The sequence below is a fragment of the Nipponia nippon genome, unplaced genomic scaffold (genome assembly GCF_047370975.1).
Source record: "Nipponia nippon isolate SJK-2023a ecotype South Korea unplaced genomic scaffold, ASM4737097v1 scaffold_32, whole genome shotgun sequence".
Taxonomy (NCBI): Eukaryota; Metazoa; Chordata; class Aves; order Pelecaniformes; family Threskiornithidae; genus Nipponia; species Nipponia nippon.
Genome location: NW_028262350.1, coordinates 4,359,779 through 4,378,491, shown reverse-complemented (window position 1 = coordinate 4,378,491; position 18,713 = coordinate 4,359,779). Strand labels below are relative to the sequence as shown.

At 53.1% G+C, this 18,713-nt stretch overlaps 2 protein-coding genes and 1 long non-coding RNA gene across 20 annotated transcripts in view; 2 read left to right on the top strand and 1 right to left on the bottom strand.

Moving 5' to 3' along the window:
- Nucleotides 1–14: 14 nt before the first annotated feature.
- On the top strand, nt 15–10,766 carry MYL4 (myosin light chain 4). 11 transcript variants are annotated; one of them, XR_015707464.1, is made up of 10 exons: nt 15–226; nt 477–618; nt 2,361–3,886; nt 4,472–4,770; nt 5,568–6,307; nt 7,199–7,348; nt 7,917–8,090; nt 8,217–8,581; nt 9,277–9,320; nt 10,437–10,749. XR_015707464.1 is itself a non-coding variant. In XM_087770061.1 (8 exons), exons 3-7 carry the CDS (start codon nt 5,851–5,853, stop codon nt 9,303–9,305), a joined length of 888 nt encoding a protein of 295 aa, XP_087626187.1. In that variant the 5' UTR covers nt 3,749–3,886; nt 4,472–4,770; nt 5,568–5,850; the 3' UTR covers nt 9,306–9,320; nt 10,437–10,720. The 11 variants fall into 11 exon arrangements, 2 of the variants coding, with proteins under 2 accessions (XP_087626187.1, XP_009462899.1); XR_015707470.1 differs by lacking the exons at nt 15–226; nt 477–618 and having other exon boundaries at nt 3,749–3,886; nt 8,274–8,290; nt 8,504–8,581; nt 10,437–10,448; XR_015707467.1 differs by lacking the exons at nt 15–226; nt 477–618 and having other exon boundaries at nt 3,749–3,886; nt 8,217–8,290; nt 8,504–8,581; nt 10,437–10,448.
- Nucleotides 10,767–11,175: 409 nt separating this feature from the next.
- On the bottom strand, nt 11,176–14,047 carry LOC148054288 (uncharacterized). Its single transcript, XR_015707479.1, has 2 exons — nt 13,828–14,047; nt 11,176–13,731 (listed from the first exon to the last, which is right to left on the bottom strand). It is a non-coding gene; the product is annotated as an uncharacterized LOC148054288 (long non-coding RNA).
- Nucleotides 14,034–18,713, top strand: part of CDC27 (cell division cycle 27) — a 36,873-nt gene continuing 32,193 nt past the window's right edge. For 7 of the 8 annotated variants that reach the window (XM_087770154.1, XM_087770153.1, XM_087770152.1 and 4 more), the window contains exon 1: nt 14,488–14,791. In XM_087770154.1, the coding sequence (XP_087626280.1) occupies nt 14,765–14,791 (27 nt within the window). In that variant the 5' untranslated portion in view covers nt 14,488–14,764. Of the gene's footprint in view, nt 14,792–18,713 lie in introns of all 8 variants that reach the window. The other variant, XM_087770150.1, reaches the window with a different exon arrangement.

Sequence of the window (18,713 nt, the reverse complement as noted above, 5' to 3'; positions counted from 1 at the left end):
TCAGATGGGGACCTCAGGGACAACGAGCTGGAGAAAGCAAAGCCTTCACCTGAGGACAGCCGAATTGCTGGTGGCCCCGGGCCGCAGGTGATGGAGAGGGCTGGCGCGTTCAGCAGGACAGAGCATCTTCTGTGAGCACCTTCCCGGCTTCGGTCCCTGTCGAGGCGAGGTGACGGCAGGGGCACAGCCCGTCCCTGGGTGCTCAGGGCTGGGGGAGCACCCAGAGGTGAGTCCCCCGTCCCGGCGGGCACAGCCCCGGCAGTGCTATAGGGAGCCGCTCGCAGGCTTACCAGGCAGGGGGGGTTCTCCCCCCACCATCCTTGCTGCTATTCAGTCTCCGTGTCTCGCCTGCTTTAAGCAGCTCCTGGAGCGTATGCAAACAATTCCCGTTTGGATGGGGATGGCAGAGGTTTATTGGCTTAGCCCTAGGTGCTAAAATCCTCTTCATTCAAGGCAAATTCCTCTTCTCTTTTCAGAAACTTCTCTCACTGCCTGGTGGCTCATTTTTCAGCTGTCATAGCATCCTCCCACTGCCCCTGCGCTACTCGGTCCCCTCCAGCCTGACTGGTCCCAAGGAGCCGAAGGACCCTGGGGAAAATCCCAGCGAGGTGGCTGGAGGTAGGGAGGCAGAGGGTGCAAGCATGTGAGCATCACCTCGCACGTGAGCAGCACCTCAGCACTGATGCTCCCGAGATGGGATGTCTTTCAGGCAGATGCCAGTTTAACCCTTTTCCTTCTCTTGGGGCTGGGGCGTGTTTTGGGGAGATGTGCCAGGATCGGTCCTGCTCCCCACTAGGACGAGCACCTTGCTGCCTTTGTGCATTTGCTTTGCAAAAGGACCTCACTGCACAACTGCATTTAGCCTTCTGCGGAGGGAGGCTGGACAGACGGACAGTCCTGGCAGCAGGGAGCAGGCAGGACAGACGGACAGTCCTGGCAGTAGGGAGTTTCCACCCTGATGGGTGCCTCATGCAGCCCGTGAATGAGATAAACCGGACCGGCAGGGCTGGTGGGTCAGAGCTGGTCCCACCGCAGCTGACACCATCCCCATCAGAGTGGTCCCTTGTCACCCGCATCCCCGCAGGGAGGCCCCAGGGCTGGCCCCTGTGTTTTGGGATCGTGCGGATGCCCGGCTTGAATCGGCCACCTCGAACACCTTGTGTCCCCGCAGCAGCCCAGGCGTCCCCCCGGAGAAACAGGGGCACAGAGTGGGGAGTCCTTGTTCGCCGAGCAGGCCGTCATTAGTCGGATGAGGCTGAAATTCAAAAGCCCAGTGCCAAACTTTGGGAACAGCAGTCTCCCAACCCGGGGCCTCACCCCTAGCCCATGTAATCCATGGCCGGGCACAGCTATTGCTGCCTCCATGAGGGCAAAATCCTGCGCAGGGCAGAGCCCCCGGAGCCTCCCTCCAGGTTTTCCTGGCAGAGCGGCTTGTCCTCGTCCCAACCACAAGCCCCTGTGGCTGCTTGGAGGCAGGTCAGACTTTTGCTTGGCTCCTGCGGCAAGGGAAGGCATATCAGCCGGCTGAGAGAGCAAAGTAAATCCAAATGACAGCGTTCAGGAGGTGCTGCTACTCCCTCTGATTAATTCGGACAGGAAAACAAGCCTCGTGGTTGCTTTCCCTGCCATGGCAATCAGCTGTAAATCAAGAAGGGATTAGGGGCATCTTGGGCAGCTGCCCATCTCCCCGGCCCAATTTAGCCACCACCCCGGCCCATCGCGTGGGTGCCGGCACCAGCCCGGCAGCATCACTCTGCCGAGCGGCACCGCAGCTCCCGCGCTTGCTCATCAGGGTGCTGCACGGGCATGTGGGACAGGAGAAGGGCTAAGCAGCTAAATCGCAGGATTAATGTTTTCTGAAGGCTCTTCTGGGTACTGATTTCTGACCCAGAAGCTGCCGGGAGTGAGGATGGAGTTAAGGTGAGGTTATTTTGGAGTCGGGTGGATGCCTGGATGGATGGATGCTGGCTGAGGGGGAGGCAGCAACGCGCAGGGGCAATTTGATTCCCACTGCAGGCGAAATCTGACCCAAGCTCCGAGTTTGCAGTTAGCAAAACACGATGTGAGGTTTTTTTCTGCTAAATTACTTGCTATATTATAGAGAGATCTGGAAAGCGATCATTGCAAACGACACCCACCCAGCCCCCTCAGCTCCCCGAATCCATGCTAGCAATCGTGAGATGATGGCAGACAGCAAATTTCCCAGCAGTTTGCGGCTGCTGCCTCCTCCCGAAAGACCTCCATAACCCAGCTGGCAACGGCTCAGCCTCCAGCTCCAGCGGCGTTTTGGCAGGGAAGAGGCTGGGGGGGCTCTGGGCACAGGGCTGAGCTGGTGACAGCCCCTGTTCCCTCACTCCTAGCCCTGCAGCAGCTCTGAAACAGCAGGATTAGACCTACCCGGTCATGCCAAGCCTGAGTCGCTGTGATACACCATGACCTGAACCAGCCTGACTCAACCACCTGAAAACACAAATATAACTGCATTTTCTACATCTATATATAAACAAAACTTAAATACACACATCTATAATGTACAAATAGAATGGCTCAGACTCTGGCCAGCACCAGGACCTCGTAGCTCTCGCACCGGGACTAACAGCATCTCAGAGGATCCTGTTCCACCCAGCGGCTCGCAACCGTCCCTGCAGCCCACCTGAAGCAAGCGCTGGCTGGAGCAATGAGGCTGGGCAGCATCTCCACAGCAGAGAAGATGCTCTCATGTGTTGTAATTTATTCTTGCCCATTTATTTCTGTTAGCAAAATACCAGCTCTGGGACCCCAGTGGAAACTGGGGATGGGTTTTCCTTCTCCTGTGCCCTGTTGCAATCTGGCTATATTTAAGTTGATGGTTTAGGATGTCTCGGTGTAACCTTCAAGCCCCATTTTCTGGGATGCTGAACCTCGATGACTTCTTCTACCTCCTGTGCGTCTTCAAACAGTTGGGCGAGGAGGGTGAGAGCAGGAGCAGCCCCCACTGGAGCCTGCCCAGCGCCTGGGGAGGAGCCGAACGGAGACCCTATCACCCGCTCTGCCCCGCAGCCTTTGGGGATGCACGGGACGAGTGGTGCGGGGCTGTGAAAGACCCTGAGCTGACGAATTAAATGCCTGGCTTTAGCCGTCCTTCGCATTACCCTCATCAGCCATCCCGATGGAGGTGAGCACGGCTTCTCGCCTGCAGTGCGGCCTTTTCCAGGGCACGAGCTCAGCCCTGGGGAGAGACTGGGGCAAACCAGACCCTGAGCACGAGGCCGGGGGGATCGTTCAGAGAGGACTGAGCTCCTTTGAACCAGCACTTCATAAATCCCAGTCTTAAAAAGGGTTCTGCAGCATCCACCCTTGCAGGCCTGCCTAAAAACAGACGCGCTTTTCCCGTGGGTATCGCATCAGGTTTATCAGCCGTCATGTTGCTATTTTCTTGCCAGGCACCCGGGGCCGTTCGCGTTTAGGTTTTCAGTGATCATTTAGCAAGCGGCCCCCATGCAGCCCACCCGGTGCAGGTGCTGGAGAGGGAGATGTCCCCCCTTTTGTGGCCTGGGGGGGGCGGCTGGTGGCTTCGCCGCTCCAGGAGCCGATGACAATGGGCAATTGTCAAGTTGGGGCCCCTCTCGTTTGAGTTTTCTTCCTTTTATAGTAAGTAGCAGTTGCTCCAGCAGCGGGCCTGCCCCGCCGGGGTGCGGACAGGGCTCCGTATATAAGGGAAGGAGGAGGCTTTGCCTTTCATCCCTCCATTCGGTTGCTTCGCTGGGCAGCAGGACTCATCCCTGCACCTTTGCAAAGACCCAGCGCGATGCCGCTCAAGAAACCCGACCCGAAGAAGGAAGGAGCCAAACCAGCTCCAGCCCCGGAGCCACCCAGAGAGCCTGCCTTCGATCCCAAGAGTGTGAAGGTGAGTGAGGAATGAAGACGTCACGGTCTTTCTTCGTGCCTGTCATCTGCCAGGCACAGGCGATGCAACGCGCCGCGCAAACGGCATTTGCCAGGCTGAGAGCCAGGGCTGGGAGGGGAAAATGATCAGATTGCATTGATGCAGCAGGCTGGGAGTGATGCTCTCCTCGCTGGGGGGATGTTTCAGCCTTCCCCCATCCAGCCCTGCACAGTGCTCACCCAAGGAAACTGCTTCGCCCTCGCGCTGGGACGCTGCTGCCCAGAGCTCCGGCTGTGGAGCCAAATGCCCCACAGCCCCTGGCTGAGACGCTGTGTTGGGGCATCAGAGGCTTTAAAAAGCTTTTCTACCACCCACTGTCTCCATCCTAAAGTATTTTGCTGCCTGCGTTGTCTCCTCCACGTGAGAGCATCTTTTATCCAAGTCTCTACATCAGGACCTCACTTTTTCCGTGATTCCCCAGGATATAGTTACATTTTTAAGCCAGAGCTGTGGCAGGAGAGTTGTTAATAGGCTCAGCACAGAGGCTGTTTAATCACTTGAACTAGGGATGAAGCCCTGAAATAACATCCTTTCCACCCAAACCAGCCCTGACTGTGGTCCAAGCATCCCCGCTGCCTGCCCACCCCTTGCCCGCTGCGCTGCTGCCAGCCGCGCTTTCTGCAGGGATCTCGGCTCTGCAGCGAGGGCAGGACCACTCCCAGGCACGGCACGGCTGGACACAGCATGGATATGGTCCCCGCCTCGAGCAGGCTGTGGAGCCTGGGGAGGGAGATCTTCAAACACCGGGGAGAGCCCCTTCATTACCCCTGGCAGTAACTCAGCCCTCATGCCCGGCTCTGTTCTCTTCTCCCAACAGATTGAATTCACTGCAGAGCAGATCGAAGGTAAGTGCAGATTCACCTTCTCCCAGAGATTGCATTAGAAATGGGGAGTCCTTTTTCCAGGTAGTTTTTCGCAGCAGATGTGAGAGCCGAGGCCCCGCACATCAAACTCCTTCCTGGGGGAAAGCCCAGCAGGATCCAGGTACCCCATTCCCCCCCAACATGCTGCTCGTTCTCCATGACGGGCTCGTGAGGTTTCCTAGCAGGTAGAAGGGACATAAGAAATCAGAAAGTCGTGTCCCTGACCAGTATCGGGCTGGTAAGGAGGTGGGAAAGAGTGCTGGTGGGAAGGGAGGAGGCAGGAGAGGAGATGGGATGGGAGCAATGCCGGAGGGGAGTAGGAGCAGGGATTTAGCTGAGACTGCAATGCCGGGCTGTTGGGAGCAATGAATGGATCCTGGCTCCTTGCTCTGCCCTGAGGGTGCCCCAGTCAAAGAGGATAATCCCAGCTTCAGAGCCTGGCAGGGAAAAGGTATTTTTCCATTCATGGTGAGAGATGCAGCCTGGTTCAAAGTCTGGGATTCGCATGGGAGGAGCAGCCTCTGGCAGTGCAGGGACAGCCCCATGCCGAGGGGCTGAGCTGGGATTGGGATTTCTCATCTCTCCATGGGCAGTTTTAATGCCTCTGTACAGACTAGGGAAGGGATAAGATCCGAGTGCAGATCCTGGTGGGAATACTGGGAGGAGGAGACCCAGTATCCTGCAGGCTCGGCCCCTAAACCAGCTTGTGAAAGGAAAAAAGAGAGCCAGTGGAAATGTGAGCAAGTTAAAATGCGAAGATATTTGGATTTAACCTGCAGCGACATCCCAGAGCACGTGACATGCTCCCGCGGCGCCGGGGAGTCAGGAGCGGACATCGCTGAGGTCCCTCGTAGCGGTGCCTCTTGGCCCAGGGACTCGCAGGCGGTGCTGTCACTCCCTGGATCCCCCCGGAACCAGACGGAGGGACCTCACCTGCGAGAGGGAGCCATTGTGAGTTCACCCTGAAGTGCTGGGGTGACCGTGGACAGGACTACAGGGACACGGCATGAAGATCGTGGGGACAAGTCCAGGGGATGGCAAGGCTCAGCAGAAGCTATAAAGATGCCAAGTAGAAAATGGATCAAACCCAAAGCCCTGGGCAAGGATTCCCACCAAACCCAAGGCAATGCCTACCAGACCATGACATCTCCATCTCTGCATGGCGACTGCGATCGTTTCATCCCACCCAACAGTAGGAAGAGCAGCAGCTCTGCTTTGAGCGAGCTATTGCTGGACATCATGAAGAAGATGGACCAGAACCTGGAATGCATTAGCGCCATGGACAAGAAACTCACAGCTCTGATCCTTCACATGGACAGGCTGGAAAGGCTGATTACCCACTTGGGCCAGTCAACTGCTCAGGTGGACTTGCTGGCCTGGAGGCAGGAGGATGAAATCCAGAAGTGTGTGGAGCATCTGCTGCAGAAAAACCACCATCTCACTGCCTGCATGGAGCAGCTGGAGAGGCAGGTGCCAGCTGCCAGCCTCAGGGTCCTTGGCTCGCCTGTGGAGGAAGAGGGTAAGGACTTGGGGGGGTTCCTGGAGGACTGGTTTCCCACATTTTGCACCTTGACACCAGTGAGGAGCCTGTTGTAGTGGAGAAGATCTTCTGGGTTGAAACAAGAGGCAGAAACCAGGCTCTGAGCAGCCACAGGAGTATGGTTGTCCCTGTAGCCAACATTGGGATTAAAGAGAGAATCCAGCAGCAGGTCAGGAAGCTGAAAAGCATCACACACAGAAGGAAAGAGATCCTTAATTGTTCCTAATTTAGGCCTCCTTCCTCCAGGTAAAATGTAATGCTTAATGGCATGATAATTTACGGGAGCAAGCTTGGAAACAAATCTCCCATGTCCTTCCAAGCAGGCTTGGCACAACATGTGGTCTGCAAGGCTGGGGTGGACATGGTCGCCCTTCCCCAGTGCCACCCCTCCACAGCAATGCTGCACTGTGTCTGCCTGACTGGGGCTGGGGGGATGCCAGCAGAGCGGACGGGGTGTTGCAGGTGTCATGGGAGTGCAGTGGGACAGTTGTGGGGTCCTCAGGAGGCCCGAGTCGAAAAGGGGAAGAGCAAGGGGAATGTTCTGCAGCCGAAACAGCAGCCTGCACCTGCAGCCGGTGCTGCCAGCACAAGGTGGTGCAGGAATCCCAGCAGAATTCATCCAGCCAGCTCCACATAGGTGGCAAAACCTGCTCGAGAAGCTGAGCGACTCGTTGAAGGAGTCTGGCAAGCTTCAGCGGCTCGTTGCTTAGGCTAGTGCAGGTCTGCCTGCCCTGGGCAGCGGCGACGGGTGCAGAGGGCACCCGCCACACGTGTCCATCCCTTCCCTGCCTGCCAAGCAGGACTCGCTCCCAGTGGGGTGGGAAATGGGGCCAGCATGGCAGAGGACATCCAAGCTCTTCTTCCCCGCAGAGTTCAAAGAAGCTTTCGGCCTGTTTGACCGGACGCCGACAGGAGCCATGCAGATCACCTATGCGCAGTGCGGGGATGTCCTACGGGCGCTTGGTCACAACCCCACTAACGCGGAGGTCCTGAAGGTGCTGGGCAAGCCCAAGCCAGAAGGTGACAGCAAACTGGGGCAGCGGGGACAGGGTGGGACAAGCAATCCCTGTGCTCCCTGGCAGCAAATGAAATATTACGTCCCCTGTAGGAACAGCCCTGCAAGATGAAGGAATTGGGAAGGAAATGGCGCAGAGAGGCTTCATTCCCCCAAAATTCCTTCACTCCCTCTCCCCGTGCCATGGCTGTTGTAAGGGATAGGTTGCCCTCAGCTGGGGATGGTGGCAATTGATGCTTAGCAGACCATATCCTGAGCTGGTGCAAACTGGTGTAACCTGACCAGTCCCAGTGCAGCCACGTTGCCTTGGTGGCAGAGGACCTACCTGCTGGTTTTAATTTTTGGTTGATATCGGCAGGCCATGTGCAGTCCTCAGATGTTAATACTTTATTCCTCATATGGATCGGATCTTCCCATCTCAAGTATAATATACTGATAGTCCCACCACTTTGTGGGGTTTCTCCCCTGTACTCAGATGGAAATGAGACCAGGAAGGTTAAGCAGGAGGTCCTCAGAGGCTGACCTCAACTCAATTAAGTTAATCTCTGGCCCCATCTCCTCCTCCCCTTCCAGAAATGAACACAAAGATGCTGGACTTCGAGACCTTCCTCCCCATCCTGCAGCACTTCACCTGCAACAAGGAGCAGGGCAGCTTCGAGGACTTTGTGGAAGGGCTGCGTGTCTTCGACAAGGAGGGCAACGGCATGGTGATGGGGGCTGAGCTGCGCCATGTGCTGGTCACGCTGGGTACGGGCTGGCCCTGGGGAGGGGAGCAGGACACAGGCCACCCCTAAGCTCTTTCTGGGAAAATGCCTCGGGTTAGTTTGCTGGTCTCACACGTTGGAGAGATCCTTTTTATTCTGCTGCTCGTAGGCTTTTGCAGGAGTGAATGGTTCCTGAATATGTGGCCTTTTCCATCTTATGCCACAGCTTCACGCATGATTCAGGTGAGATGGAGAGTCCATAAAATCCTCAATTACCAGACGACCACTGCAGTTTGGTCCTCTCCACACAATCTCCCAGCAGCATTCCCCAGTCTGTAGGGGTGCACAGCTCCTTCTCCTTCCTCTGGTGGCTTTGGCTCTCTGGAAGAAGGACAGGAGGGTCCTGGTGGGCTGAGAACCCTTCCCCTCACCTCTCCATCCATCCTCCTCCTCCAGGGGAGAAGATGACAGAAAGCGAGGTGGAACAGCTCATGGCAGGGCAAGAAGATGCCAATGGCTGTATCAACTATGAAGGTAGGAGCAAGAGATGCCAGTCGGGGCCATCCCAGACATGGTCATCTTGTCTTAGGGTGCAAAATGTGTCCTCTGTGAGGACATTGGTGATCAGTGAGAGGGAGATGTGGACCACCCTCCAAAGCCTCTTCTAGTAGAGCTGTGAGACATGTCAGCTGGGGTGGGAACAAGGCGGTTGTGCCAGTGATTTCCAGTAAAAGCAATTGAAGGCAGCACGTTTCCGAGGGTTTCAGGACTGTTTTATCCCCAGTTTTGGCACTGTTTTGTTGTAAGCTATCAAAAATAAACAAAGCCAGCATCTTTCACAGCAGAGGCTGGTTGGGAACATTTGGAGACTCAGATAGCTCATGGCTCCAAGAGGGTGAAAATCTGGCATAGGGGGTGGTTAAATCTGGGAACCTCTAAAATTGCAGCTCATTGAGGAAAAGAGGGTACCCATTTCCCTTGGCCTCAGAAAACTGGGGATAGTGGTACTGGTTCGTCTCCAAGAGGGGTTTGGTATCACTCTAACCAGGTTTGGGATGGCATGAGAAAGGTGGGAACAGAAGGAGAAATCCCAGTCCTGGCAGAGCACGTCCCTTTCATTCCTGGGGTGCCCCGGGCTGGGGGTACCCCCCGCTGCCTCTCTGCCCGCCCCACCACAGCTCACACCATGCTTTGACCTCTCATGCTTTCATTTCTCATTTTCTCCTCAGCTTTTGTCAAGCACATCATGTCTGGCTGAAAGAAGAAACTTCAGGTGAGTTTATCGGGGTCTCCTGCTGCTTACTCTGAAATTGGAAATCTTGCATATAACAGCCAGGGGCAGAGGAACCAAAACCCAAACCCCACAAGCAACCCTGCAGTGGACTAATGCCACAGGAATAATCCCAGCTCTGAAAGCACAAAAAGCTGCATTCACGATAACGAACCTCATTTGTAACTCGTGCCATTTAAAATTTATCGGGACAGCGTCAGCCCTGTGCCTGTCAGTCGTGGTCTGGTTAATTGTGTCGATTCTCTGCTCGGAAAGAAAGAGGTTGGTGTGGTTTATGGCGGTACATTTTCTAACCCACCAGGAGCTCAGGTGGTCATCAAACAGCAGCTGGTGGAAATACGTATTTAAAAGCTTGCAGCAGTGAATTACTTGGCGCTAAGAAAATGCTAAGTACTTAGCGAGGAAATTTCTATACCACTGTGCTAATACTTAAGAAATATCAACATTGCCATTAACATTAGAACGAATATGGAAAATGTACCATTGATGCTTGTTAAGCTTTTTGTGTCCCTCTAAGTCTGTCTGATGAAAAGAGAAACAGATTTCTTTTAGGGTGAACTATCCCTCGGAAATCTATTCAATTTAAAAGAAAATCCAAATTACTAAGAGCTGGCCTGACTCTCCTCTGCCAGCTTCTTACAGTTTTGTTATCTCGCTTACTTTTCTTAAACATTTTTCCTCTCCGTAGCTGTGTGAAAGGCAACAGGGAAAGAAAAAAAAAAAGAAAAATGACCTTCAGATACTGCTAAATACACAAATTAAACATTTAAAAATCTCTTTTTTTTTGCCCTCTACAAATCTCTTTAAACATCAGAAGGTTAAAATGGAGGCAAACAGAAGTCTGAACTTTGAATGTTCAGCATCTTTTTAATCTTGTTTTTAATCCATTTCTCTCCAGTTTCTGTTCATCAGCTCAGCAATATAGGTGGTTAGGTGGCAAACTGCCAGGGGGATGTAATTTTACACAAAATTATTTGCATGAAACGCTTTTTTCTGATGGTGTGGAATTGCAGCTACTGACATTTTGGGTTCATCTGAGAAGGAGCACTCTCGTCTTAAAGATACATTGCGTTAAGCCCCCTCCCGCTTGTCTCCCAGGCTCTCGGAAATGTTTGAACCCACCTGAGCACCACGAACAGCGCGATTCCTCCATCCATGTCCCTTCCTCCCTGGATGTCGCACATCTGCAGAGATTTTTCGCATGAAGAGTTGGCCTCCACACGTGTGCCTAAGCCTCGGTATACAATGAGACATCTGCAACTTGGTTTTAAACTTTAAGTTATTCTTTTCAGGTTTTTCCTGTGACATTTGGCTCATTAAATTTGGTTTCTTCCTCCCTTAAATGGTATCTCTGCTTTGGCTTTGGACTACTCACTGAAGTGGTGGATGGAGGAGACCCCTCGGTCTCCACCAGCAATTGGAGATGGCAGGACGATCCCACAGAGAGGGGAAAAAGGCAGGTTTTATGACCGCTAGATGTGAGGGAGGAGTTCAGACTTGGGAGTGAGGGTCTTTGTTCATCACCCCACCCTCAGCGTGGGCCAGGAGCTGGGCTGCAGTCTGGCCATCCCCTGTTCTTGGGAGGTTCTTCACCTCCTCTCTGCCCTAAAACCAGCCCTTTTCTGCACCTGTAGCCCACCCACCCTACAACATGCTGCCCCATGAGCATTCCCTCCAGGTCCAGGCTGAACTGCACCATGGAGCAAAGAGGGACCTGCTTGGCCCTGCCACTGTTCCTGTCATGGGAGAGACCAGCAGGCACCTCTCCTTCGTCAACGTGCTGCCTGTCCCAGCCAAAAAAGGCCAGAGGCCCTTTAAAAAACCAAAAACATCAGAGAAAACATTAAAAACTTTCTTTTTTCTATATCATTGACAGATCCAAAAGTCTAGTTTTGAAGGGTGGTTTCCAGGAAGTTGAATCCTGATGAATCAGCGAGGGGGAAGGCAAACGGGGAAGCGATGGGTATTTCTGGGCCAGGGCACACCTCCACCCTCATGGCACGGGATGGCGGGGCCCTGGGGTGCAGGTAGTGTCCCGCCTGGGATGGAGCCCAGCCAGGACAGGGCTCCCTGGACGGTGCCTCTCCAGGCAGACGGCGCGTTCACAGCCCGAAGCTGTCTGGGGGCTGTGCCATGCAAGCTGGTGGCTCTCTCCCTCTTCCTACCTGCAAAAAAATCATCATAGCATCATTAGAAGTGAATAATTCATGACAGAAAACTCAGCCCTCCCGTCAGCAGAACACCTGGGAGCAGAAAACGCTTTTCTTTGATTTGTTCCTTATTCCAGTGTTCTCACTCCATGACTTTGACTAGAAATTGAAGGCATTTTGCTCCGATGTGGTTGACTTCAGCTGCCACTCGCTGGTTTCTGCGCAGCGACTGAGTAACAGCTGCTTCCAATTCCCACTGCTTGATTCAAATGCTCATAAAAAGCAACATAAGCTGTTTATAGATGCAAGATTAGATTTTAGCTTCTGTCTGTGGTATTTCTACAGCTTCTATTAGGGAGAATCTGGGCAGCTCGTGCCTTTAATGTACTATCTGTGTTTTAAGCTGTTAAAGGACCGCGGTGATAGGGTGAGAAAGGACGCTGCTTGCTGCACACTCGCTCCGGGGTCACGTTTGCCCTTACCACCACCGCGGCATTGGCTCCTGCAGAGGAACGTGCTGTTGCAGAGAGGAACACCGAGCAGAGGAGAGGCAGGGGACCTGCCTGAACTTGCAGAGGAAATCCACAGCAGAGTCTGGGGGCCCTGCTAGCTGTGATATTCCTGCCCTGGCAAGCCAAGAGGCTGCACTCTCGCTCCTATACGCAGAGTACAAGCCTTGTATTTGAGCCGCCAGCTTCTGTGCAGACAGGAATGACACTGTAAATTAAAACCAAAGAGACTTTTGCAAAGAGACAGACAGAAAGAGAGCAGTGGAAAATGATGGAGAGAACTAGAGAAAAACGTGAGGGCTGTGAAATCCAGCCTTTGAAGCACCCTCGGGGTAGCAGCCAGCCACGCTTCCCTGTGGGGACCTGTTCTGTCTCCTTAGGATAAAGCGGAGCTGATTTGTACCAAAGCAAGTTGGAATGATGCACGTGAACAGGCGCAGTATATCTCTATAGCTATATACCTCTACACATGCCTTCGTGCCCTGCCTCCCCTGGAAAAGCTGAGGATCCCGGGGAGGAGACAGTTTTAGTCTCACGCACATTTGTAAAAAGCAGCTGTGGACACCAGCAAGTGACCCCCCCACACGCAGACCTCCTTCAGGACTGGAGGAATCTCTATAAATTGAGGTGTCCCAGGACAACAGTCAACACTCTGTCCTTTTATAGTGCGGACGCTTTACTTGGAGTCCAGGGGAGTCCGAGGAGAGGCAAAAATAACCCCCCACTCTAAGGAGAGCCCGTGGCTGTGTCTCCTCAGGCTGTGATAAGAGAGAGAGAGATTCATACCAAAGATGGTCTGCAGGTCAGGAGAGTTAGCACTGAGCCCTGTGAAATGGAAGAGACAGATGGAGCCAGCTTTCATCCTGAGGAGTTATCAGCAGCGCATGGCAGGGCAGCGAGATCGGGATGAGGATGATGAGCACGGACTGTGCTCCTTGAAAGGGTCCCTCAGACCCCCAGACCCATACACACACATCACCATCACCACCATCAGCATGTGAGGCCAAAGGCCTTTAGGGAAGGCAGACATGTCACTGTATCATGTTCTTTCCACCCTTCATGGTTGGGGAAATGACTCGGGCGGACCTGATAGCGAGCCAGGTATCCATCCCCGGGGGAAAGCACTGCTCCGTGACCCATTTTGTTATTTGTCTCAGGTCAGGGATTGAAGAAAGCCTTGCCTTTCCACGCCAACCTGCTCACGCCCTGAAAGCAAACACCTGCAGATCTACTGGAGCGATAACAAACTTGTATATACGCTTTTCAGAAATGCAGAGAAAGATGTAGAAAGAGAGTGGGAAGCAGGCAGGCCAAGCCCCCCTGCTCTACACACAACCTTTCAACCTAAGAACCACGCGCGCAGCTTTTCTTCTCATGTAAAGATGCAGCCCCTGCTCCCACATGTGCTCTGCACCGCTCAGCAGCACATCAGGCAGGGCCAGGATCTGTCCTTCAGGCAGTGTGTGCAAGTGCAAAAAGGTAATTGGAAGGAGCAGGAGAGAGCATGGAGTCTGTGTGCACAGGCGTGTGCGCATGTGCTGGGGGTGCTGTTATGTGGTTGTTGCATTACAGGAAGCCTGTGAAGGGGTTCAGAGAAGGACGGCCTCTGCTAGTTGCAGATGGCTATTAATAAGTCAGTATTTTTAATAAATTGAAGTTTAGTCGTGCATCTTCATTCCATCCTTTTGGGAAGAGAGCTCTCTCTGTGCTGGGAGACGTCAGACAAACTGGCACCTGCAAAGAGATTCACGTTGTAACTGTCAGATTACCTCCCTTGCCCTGGTACCCCAATCTGCCCATTTTACTCCTGGCTATCTTGGCTGTACGTACCTGGGGAGAGCTGGCAGCACACAACCCCAGGGCTCCCGTCAACGATGGGGGCAGGACCTGTGCCCCGCTGATCCCCTACACTGGGAGCAGGGACAAGGGAAGCACCAGGCAAAGCCCAGCACCAGGGCCCGGGCCTACGCAGCGGGCAGCAGGCCTGGGGCGATGGCAGGAGGGAGACTGCAGCCCAGCACCCTGAGGGATGCTGGGGGTTCCCGAAGGCCAGGACACCCCGGAGCCACGTTTTTTGGTACCAAGTGCAAGCTTTCACCTTGCATGGGTGCACAGGCGCTTTGAGGGACGAGCCGCGGGCCCCGCAGGCGGTTTCACCGCACCCCCGCACGCCGGGTGCCAGCGCTGAGGGCCCGCCCCGCTGTGAGGGACAGAACTGCCCGGCTATTCCCTCCCTCAGCCGGCCCCTGTACGCTGCCGTGCCGGTGCTCACGGGCACCGAGGGGAGGCCGGGGCGGCGGCAGAGGCGAGCGGGCCGCTGCCCCTCAGCGCCCCGCTGCCGCCGTCGGGCCCGCTCCCTTCCGCCCCGCTCGCCGCGCCGCTCAGCTCGGCTCGGCTCGGCTCCGCTCGGCTGGGCTCGGCTATCTCCGGCCGCGCTCGGGCGGCTCCGTCGGCTGAGGCGCTTCCGCCTGGCTGACGAGGGGGCTTTCCCAGCTGTTTTCCGTCGGCGCTCGGCTCTTTCCGCCTGCTGCTTCGGGTATTTCCGGCAGACGGTTCGGGTGTTTCCGCCGCCAGCTTCGGGTGGACTCGGCGTTTGGCCGGCCTCGTTCCTTCCCTCCCCGCCGCCTGCCCCGGTAACGGTCGCTGGGAGTTTAAATGAGCAGGGGCCGGGCCGGGCCGCGCCGCCGCCGGGACACGCACTGAGGCGGGGCCGGGGCCGCCCCGCTCCGGGCTCGGCGAGGAGGAGGCGGAGGCCGGGGAGAACAGGATGACGGTGCTGCAGGAGCCCGTCCAGGTACCGACCCCTGGGCGGCATGGGCTCGGGCTCGCCGCCGCGCTCAGGCCCCAAGGCCCGGCCAGGCCTGGCCTGGCCTGGCGGGAGGAGCCGGACCCGGACCCGCCGCGTCGCCCGCTCCCCGGGGAAGGCCTCCCCGCCGCCGGGCCCTCTCCTGTGGCGGGGGGCCCCGCTCCGCTTGGGCCGCTCCCGGGGGGGGGCGAGGGGGGCTGCGGGCCCAGGGCGCCCCCTCCGCCGGTGGGAGCGGGCCCTGCCCGCTGGGCGCTCCGGCCGCTCTCCGCCGCCAGCCCGGGCTCCTCCACCCTCCCGGCCGGGAGCCCGTGGGGTTCCGCACTCCTTCGTGCGTCCCCTCCCCATCCCCTGCGCCTCTAGGACGAGCTGCCCTCGCTCTTTCTGCCCCTTTCGGGCCCCCGCCCGGGGGCAGCCGTCTTCCCCGCAGGAGGGGTCGGTCTCCAGGCAGCACAGCTGAGTCGGCTTCCAGAAAAGGCCCTTTCGGCTCCCCGCCATAGATCCCCTGGGAGACCTGTTGATACCTCTCTCTCCATCTCGCTTACCTTTCTGCATTTGCTGCTGTTTCATTTTTAAATGCTCACAGCGTACTCAGCTCTGTATGTGTTGTGCAAATGAAGGATGTTCCTTCTTCCCAAGGAGTTAGTACCTTCAGACTGATGAGAGGAGAGAAAATAATGTAAATTTCGTTTTTCTACCATATTTTAGTCTCACTGCAGTTACCCTGATGGGCTTCCTGCTCTTGTTCTCAGCCTTCCCATCCAAAAGGCATGATTCACAGAATTAAGAGTTGCTGCTTCTTTCCACCTTTCCATTACTCTAACTATTCTGTAACCTTCATTAATCAGTTGTCTTATTCATGCTCCTATTTTTTTTTTTTTTTATTATTTTTAGCTTTTTAACAGGGTGGGTTGTTTTTCTAGTAATGCTAGGAACCTCTCACTGTAAGTGTCTTGGTAGTACATGATTGTGTTCTGTAATGAACATAGTGAAAATTCTTGCTTTTGGCTCTCCTTTCTCCTTTTAATGAAAAGGTGGAAGGGGAAGAAGGACTCCTCTGGTGGAAGACCACCCTGCTGACTTGATCCTGTCTGTGCGAGATGGTGACAGTGATGGTGACAGCACTTTTATAAAAGACCAGGGGTTTGTGTGCTTGATGCCACTGTTCTGTTCGCCCGCTCTGAGAGCAACAGTCAATGTGGTGCTGGAAATGCTTTCGGCCAGCTGGTGCCTCTTCTGCAGCAGTCGTACTTATGCCATTGCTGTTACCCTTGGAGCTGGACTGGTGTTTTGCACCAGCTGGGTATTCTAGGAAAACATGAGGTTACAATAGAAAAGGAAGCAAGGATGCATTGCAGAGTGAATGACAGGAAACAATATTTAATGTTTCCGGTACTGTGCTAATTAGACTAACCAAGTGGAAAACATTTGCTATTCTGAGAGTTCCCTGATGGAAATGTGCAGTTTTGTTTTAATTTTTCAGAAAGGTAGAGACCTCTCTAATGGTATTCTCCAGTCTCAAGCTCTTATCAGCTTGGATGTTTCGATGGGGCTTTGCTATGCTGAATATATCTGTTTAGATTCCGTCTGCTTTCAAATGCCAAATAGTTCCTTAATCAGTGGTTCTACTGGTGTTCACATTGCTGTTATTCCTTGCTTACAGCAATACTGGTAAGTTTAGGATTTGTTATTTGTTGTGGCCTTGGACATGTTGTTGCTTTTAATGGCAAGGAAGTCAGTGCACCATCCAGAACGAGGTCAATGTTTGAGTTCTGCCTGGATCTGCTGTTGTAGCTGTAGTCGTCTTCGTGCCACGGCTATGAGCAGTAGTGTAGAGATTGGACTGCTGTACTGCAGGACCTTTCCAAACAAGCTCATGCTTGTTTTCTCACTGGTGTGATGTGTCCAGTGAGGGGTCTCCATTTTGCAGTACACATCTGGTGAAGTCAACTGCGTTTCTGAATTCCCATTTTAGCTGGAGTCTGCATACTTAGCTCTGTTTTTCTGATTATTTTTATTAAGGATATGATTGGAAAAGTTGACACCACTTCTCATTTTTGTCATTGCAGAGATTTTTCCTGTTTATTTGTCTGCTCTTTCCCGGCCTTTCAGATGTCTACAGAGCTTAGCATTCCAAGAAAAAACTGTCGTCTTTACAGTTGTGATATGCAAAGCATGATAGATAAATAACGGAATCTGTGTGTGTATGTTGCCTTATAAATGTTGCATTTTAATTACATTAAATTAATGTCCCAAAAGGCATCCTGTTCACTGGTTAGATTTTTACTAACTTTTTTAATCCCTTAAGATGAACAAAAGTGCCAGAGTTTACATAGACAACAGACCTCTACTGTACTTCCTGATGTGGTCAATTTAAAACTCCTCAGCTCAAACATAAAGCCCTGAATCCCATGTGCTGAGAAACAGACTGGATGCCTTCCAAATATTTCTGAAAAACATATTGGAAACAAAATGAACGCTTTCCTTGGAATTTAGCTGTTCAAGGTGATCATCTGCTGTGACCCACTTGAATGGTGCTTGAACTCCAAGGCTACTGTCATGGCTGAAAACACGCAGTACCGGCGTCTGCTTATTTACTGGGCAGAGTTTGCATAACTGGTAAATGCAGCACAGCTTATCATGGAAAACTCTCCTCCCCTCTGCCCACCCTGAAGAAGTCCTAAATCATGGTAGAAACTGCTTAGCACGTCAATGGGCTATAAAGCTTTGAAAATAATTTCCAAGGCTATATAACTGTCAGAGGAGAACACCTATCTTTTAAGAGCTCTTTGGTTTAGATATGAAGTGACACTTGGACAATGCACAGGATTTTCTGGATAGAAGATGGACCTGTCTGAATCTGCTTTTATTTTATTGCTCTCCTCTCTGAGGATGCTTTGCTGCAGAGCTGTGGCTGGTATGCTAGTTTTGGAATTCCCTGTTCACTTTGCATTTGCAAATTAATGCATATTTAAAATGAGTGACTAGGACCTGGAGGTTTATCTGGTCTGCAGCCATGCTTAAACAAAACTTTGAAACACTTCAAGCTTCCCTCCTGTCCGTGTTTGTAGCCCTGAGAACAGACATTGCAACCAAAGTATCTCAACTGCTTTGCACACTCTTGAGGAGGCTGCTTCTTTGCGTTTCTGATGACAGGTTCCGTGTTGTATTTGATAACTACTGTAGGGAGGAAACCAAGACTGCATTTGGATTATATTTGTGGTTTTACTGTGTTGTCCTGCTCTGAAGTCTTTTGGGATTAAATAGTTTTTATTAGATAAATGCCCCTAAAGTTTTTTTTGCTTCAGACTACACTTCTGGTGTGGTTTAGCCATTGTCATGTGCCACTAATGCTGTGTAGATGCATTGAACTTCTGCTAGAACAAACTAAATTACTACTCTAGAGAGAGATGGATGTTCCTGTGCAAAATTTGCTTCCTCAAAGGTGCACAAGAAATTTCTTCCGTAGTTTGAAACACAGGCATAGTTTAGACATTCTCTTCTCGTAGAAAATTGTTACTGCATAGGTACGGCTGATTCCCTGCCGCCATCCTTTCCTCTTCCTGCTCTTTTTAGGAGAGCGTGTGCGAGGATCCAGCCTTCAGCATTTGTCTGTGGGAGGCATGAGTCCAACTGGCACCTTTTGGGTTGCAAAATGACAATTATTACCTAACAGGGATGCTACACAACAGGGATACTACCAGCTGACTTCTTGCTTTCACTGGGACTTTGCTCAGCAGCGATTGCTATTTAAGCCAGTATGTAATGTAACTTCTATAATGGGGCTGTGATATAGCCAAAAATCACTTGTGTCCCCTCTTAGCCTTTGGCAAGATTGTTTCTGGCAACTTGCTCCTGTTTGAGAAGTCAAATGACATTGATTTCGCCACCACCACACCCATACCTTTGTTTT